Raw genomic sequence first — 6019 nt, forward strand, 5'->3', positions numbered from 1 at the left:
AGCTGCAAAATGAACAGTATTTAAAAGTTATTCCTAAAACAAACCACACTACTAACATCTGGCTGGTCAACAGCATGAACCGTCGTTAAGGGAAGGAGGTGGCAATTTCCTCAAGCCCAGTACAATGGCAGCCTTTGAGTCGGGTTTTGCGTTGCGTTTTCCCTGCCACACCGTTTTTCGTCAGCATCGGAAACTGGGGGCGGCGCTCCGTACAAGCAATTCCTATTCCTCACTTCTTCTCCTTCTTTTTCACACGTTTCCTTTCCCTTTTCTCATATATTTACCTCTGTGAAACTCGAGCAACGAGTTCAAACGCGTATTGGAGATTACTCGCAATAACAACCACTCTACGTAGGAAATGATATCGAAATGGACATGGAGTAGAGCAAACAGCGACAAACAGAACAAGATCAGGCGGTACTATAGCTAAGGAATAACATACATACAATATTATTCACAGATTGCAATGGATAAGACAACAAATCAGAAACAAAACGATCCCGGTAGGTGAAAAGAGGAAGCAAAAAAAAAAACGCTACGAAAATGTTCGCGCGTCCGATGTGGGAAAGCCGCAGAGCCGCTGCTCTGTCCTGGGATGGATGTGCGCCCTCTGGGCGCATCGTCACATAGGCTTGTGAGTGGAACAAAAAGGGCAAAACTTATGCAAAAGAAGGGACATATAAATATATACACAAACATACAGACAATTACACACGCACACACAAACACAGAAATACAACCCAAAAGCAGTGCACATTTCAAACCAACCACAACAACAAACAAACAAACAATCCAACCAACCAACAAATAAACGAAAAAACAGATATTGAACACTGCTGCACACATTTCACAAAATAGTGAAACCCTAACACACAGACAGACAGATACACACACACACACAAACACACGGAGACGATTATTCTGTATAGAGAAAATAAATTTTAAGGCAATTATTGATTCAAACCAATCATTAGTCGACCGCCTTAATTTCACGGAAAACGCACGCTGGAAAGAAAGTCCCTTCAGAGGCAAACCATAGCAAACCCCTTTAGAGGATTTGTAAAAAAAAACTGTCGTGATGTTTTTTTCCAATCGAAAACCACCGTGGAAAGCTAACATAATTGCATGGATTGATTATTGTTTCGTTGAACGTTTTCCCATCCACGAAGGGAGCATTTAAGCGAACACCCGCAACAAAGAAAAAGTTTTTATTATCTTTCGGCCCCAAATTGTGTTTGAATGCTTTTTTTTGCGTCTAAAACCATCTCGAACGAACTGTGGGATGATATTTGTTGAAAAATTTTTTCCGGTTTCATCCGTTTTCTTTTTGGGTTTGCATAAGTTGTTCAAAGTTGATGCACCATTATTCCCACTTATTTTCTCTGACGTCAGAGTATTTTTAATTTATTTCATTTCGTGTAGAAAATTATTTTGTATTTTTCATTTCAATCATACTTTTATTTGTTATGTTTTACGCCGAGCACCAACGGAACTAACATTCCTGTTTGTGTCATACCGTTCCGATCCATCGATCTCTAATGCTTCTGAATGCAATTTGTTTTATAGAAGAGCAGTGGGAAAAGGACCTGGAGGCGGAGCTGCAGGACTACGAGCTGGTGAACGATGGGAGCAACGAGCGCAACGCTAACTGGGAGAAGGACGTGGACGAGCTGCTGGACGACGAGACGGACCTGAAATAAAACGAATGTTTCAATCAGTTACTTTGTAATATGATCCACTGCGGCGTGACGAAGTAATGGACCCACGCGGTGTCCTCCGGCCCGATGGCCTGCGTGTGCGAGGTTTAGAAGTGGCTTTACGTTTCTCGGTTCGTGGCTTTGCAAAGGTTTACGGTTGGCGTATGTATGGTTTACACTTGTTGATACAGTTTAACGCACTGTGATGATTTTTTGATCGGTCGATTGATGGAGATCGAAACGAACGAAGGATGGCTACGGGTAGAATGATGAAGCACCATGTTTTTCTTGGATAATGATTTGCCATCTTTTTCTGGGTTGCAAATTATGCAACCCACTTTCAGTATGTGTGTTTGTAGCATACATGCATCCCACCTAGAAACTTTCCCTCGTCCTTTCTGTGGTCAAATTTGTGCACCCTCTACCTTCCGCTCTTTACCCTCCCATCTCGTTGGATGAGTTACGTATTTTTAGCAGCATAAGTTTCGGGAACTGGATAGGAACACGATCGCTGCTGCGCCAACAATGGTTGTGCGCATCATCTTACAAAGCAATTGATGCAGCAGTTTGGGTATTAAAATACCCGAACTAGACACTACTACAAAAAAAAAACTAGAATAGCATAAATAGGGGCACATATTATAGAGTGAGAGGGATTGAAATAGAAATACACCAAAATTAAGCCCGTACACTGTTGCCATCGCACCTTGGGCTTTCTATGCTAATTGCGATAAATATGCAAACAGATATGCAAAATCCAAGTGGCACTCGTTAGACACACTCCATATTTCCTTAATCGGTCAATAGACGATAGAATATGATGGGCTACAATGTCGACCCGCAATATCAACTGATTTACGATCGAATCTTTATAGGTTCTGTTTCCAGCATCTGTTGCCAGCAGATATTCAACGTTGGGGAATATCCTATTTTGGATGAAAGCATTCCAATAATGCTCCATTGTTGCTGGATGGGCATTATGCGTGCTTTCTCGGAATTGAAAAACAATTCAAATCAGATGTGAAACAAACATTGAAGATGGGAACGCTTTTTGCGGCAATTGATTAAATGAATGAAACTGTGGTCTAAATTGGAATATAAGTAGACACCAAACACACTTAAAAACTACAATAGGATCTAAGGACGTTTTACTAACTACACGGTTTTGTTGTAAAAGATTTCATCGGAATGATTCTGGTTCGTTTATTATTTTTTTATTTTTAGATTCTGAGCTGACTTTCTGACTGTATGGTTTAAATCGTAAAAACATTAGTATGCCAAATATTAAAAAAAAAAAAATATCACAATGTTACTAACACCACCAAGATCTTTCTATTAATTGGAGTAGGATGCATAGGTTATATGAGCTAGAAGCTTAAGCGTAATGAGTAAATTAAAGCAGAAAACGGTATCCTATTGTCTTAAACGATTCGAGGTACGTCCACGCATAACCTTCTCAATTGCAGTTCCATATGATAGTTGATAAAATAATAGTAAACTAAGTGAATGAAGAATACTTACCTGGATGAATATTGAAAGGAAGACAAGACAAGAGATTAAAAGGGAAGTTGATATACATAAAGGTAAAACACCTCTATCATTGATACATCAAATAATGGTTCGTTTGGAAACGAAAGTTCTAATAAAGACAATGCTATGAATTAACCAGACACAAACCTCATCCACGACTCAACATACTGTGTGCAATCATCATCCGAAAAAAAAGTTTGTAAATGTAAATGAATCACGTTTCAATTGAAACTTCTTTGATCGCGAGGCCTAATGAAGGCTATGAATTATTTATTAACAACGTTTGACCACCTCAAGTACATAACTTCCAGGACGTTTTCGTGTCGGACGATATCCATTTCATAAATCACCAACAGCTTCGTTCCCCATTCGGCTAGCGAGACCCTAGCCAGACCCTAGCCAGACCCTTCGCTTTGTGACACTTTCCAACAGTTTCAGTTCTTAACCGAAGGCGCAATCATCGGGGCCGTCACAATGGAAACCGCCCGACGGCAAACAAAACTTCGTGTGCTTATGCGTACTGCCACACGGCACGTGGTCACCATAGCGCACCGGGCCGCGCATCAACGATCAACCGCAGGGTGTGTTGAGGGTGTTTTTCAACCTTGAACGACGAGTGTACGACGGACGGACGGTTTCTTATTGTGATGTTTAATATTATTTTTATTTTTTCTTTTTCCCAATTTTCCAGGCCACCCTCCTCCTCCGTGCTAGCGTGCGGCCGCCGGCAGAGGTTTACCCTCAGTTACGCGTAGACACTGCGGCGGTGCACATCGGCCGTGTTTTGTGCGGGCGAAAGTGACAAACCCGGGGAACGGAAACGACGAACCGAACGTTGGTACGATCAAGTAATTCCGTTTCGTTTCCGTTTTCCGTCGTCTGGTTGTAAAACGGAACGACTCAAGGTGGTGAACCTCGTTAAAAGGTGATAAAGATGTTTAAAGTGGTAGAAAATTAGGCGCACCACCGGTAACGACCGGCGCAATAGCAAAAGAGAAAACTGTACAACCCGATCGATCGGTCTGCGAAATGTGTCTGAGTACAAGAGTCCTTCGTTACAATCGAACCAGTTACCGAAGTTAGATCCAAAGACTTCATGGAATGTTTCATGGCATGCTAAAAGATTCTTAAACACTCCTCAGTGGTTTTAATGTTCCTGCATGAAAAGGGAGATTCATGTGACATTGAAATGTGCTGAACACGAGTTCTCCATTTTTTGAATTCAATCAAATGTATCACAAACCGTCTTCAACCTTTTCAATGAGTGACTTCACAAACATTATTCTATGTTAGGTCGTACAATTTTTTTTTTGTCTTTTTTAATAACCTGCTGCTTTACCGCTTCGCTGCACTTTCTTTATTCTCTCTTTCACTTTGCTGTGAGATTTTGTTCTGCTTAATGTGATTATGCAATGACGGCTGATGGCATATTTTCTTTTGCGGCAAATGCTACCTCCTCAGGACACAACCCCGTTACGGTTTTGCGTAAGTCCGCGACCGGGCACGACGGTTGAAGTAAGAGTCCGTTCCGTTCTGCTGTCTCTGGAGCTCATTTATTGGGTTTTTTTTTCTGGGTTGAAGCTTCCAGTTATGAGTCAACTAAAATTGTAGCCTCTTCTTCGCGACCCATTGTGCCCCATTGTTGTTTGAACGGCTAGTTTTGAATTTTTCCCGAGGCGAAACGTTCGTTTTTCGCGTTCGTACTTTCGGTCTTGCCATTTTTCAGTCATATTTGCGTTCGCGGTACAGATGACGGTTGGCCAGCAGCAGAAGGTATCTCCAAAAGGGAAAACCACTCCGTGGCACGAAACGAACGAACCTTCCTGTCCGCTATTCCACACTGCGCCGGCCTTATGTCACCTGTTTGTCGCAGTTTTTTTTTTTTTTGCTACTGAACTTTGCTGCTTTCCGTCACGTTGGGAGTTTTCGGTTTGTTTGGCCTCCGTGCGTCGTTCGCCATTGTTATGGTAACGGATTATCGCTGACCCGCGCGGGACGGTAGCGTCACTGCCGGTTATGCGGAGTGTATTGTGCGTTTCGTAGCCATTTTTACTTTTTAGTTTCACCGTGTGAATCACTAACTGCGGTACCTGGTGGTACGCTGGATTTGTGTGGCCTACGGGCAAATCAAGTAGAAAGTTATGGGGTCCATCGGTCCGACGCGCTGAGTATGGTTCGTAACGCGAAATATTCCTCCGCCAGATCGAAGTGTGCTAAAGGCGTGCGTTACGTCGTCACGGTCACGAAGAGTGTGCCGTGCGGTGATCCGATTTGCAGTGGCAAAGCTAAGAACTTAGCCACGTAAGACACGCACGGGCCCTTACGTTGGCCAACAACGAACGACGAACCTGGTTTGGCTGGTGTGGGGAGCGCGCGCCCCGTTCGTAATCACTTTATCGATCAATCGCTAGAACGAAATCTTAAGTATTTTTTGTCCGCTCTTTTCACGGCCTGCTGAGAAAATTGTGTGATTTATAGTATTTTTTTCCCTCGCTCTCAAACACCGACAACAATCGGGTTAACCCGTCTGCTCGGTGGTGCGTCGCAAAGTCTTTGGCTTTGGTTGAAAAACATGGGTAGCAATTATTGCAAACGGGTTGGTACAAGAAAACACACCGAAGCAACGTACGAAGCAGATGCGGAAAAGGGCCAAAGGGACTTGGGGGCGGTAAATCACCCACACTGAATAAAAAAAAAATTTCTGCGGCCATGTGTCATGTCGGGTTGGGCGATGAACGCGCGATGTTGCCGACAAACTCGACCAATCGGGCCGCCCGCCATCAAGGGCATTA

At 43.0% G+C, this 6019-nt stretch overlaps 1 protein-coding gene across 1 annotated transcript in view; it reads left to right on the plus strand.

Moving 5' to 3' along the window:
• Positions 1–1822, plus strand: part of LOC131288999 (synapse-associated protein of 47 kDa) — a 29489-nt gene extending 27667 nt beyond the window's left edge. Inside the window, exon 10 of the mRNA XM_058318188.1 lies at positions 1567–1822. Coding sequence (XP_058174171.1) covers positions 1567–1700 — 134 coding nt within the window. The 3' untranslated portion in view covers positions 1701–1822. The remainder of the gene's footprint in view (positions 1–1566) is intronic.
• Positions 1823–6019: the final 4197 nt, after the last annotated feature.

The sequence above is a fragment of the Anopheles ziemanni genome, chromosome 3 (genome assembly GCF_943734765.1).
Source record: "Anopheles ziemanni chromosome 3, idAnoZiCoDA_A2_x.2, whole genome shotgun sequence".
Classification (NCBI taxonomy): Eukaryota; Metazoa; Arthropoda; class Insecta; order Diptera; family Culicidae; genus Anopheles; species Anopheles ziemanni.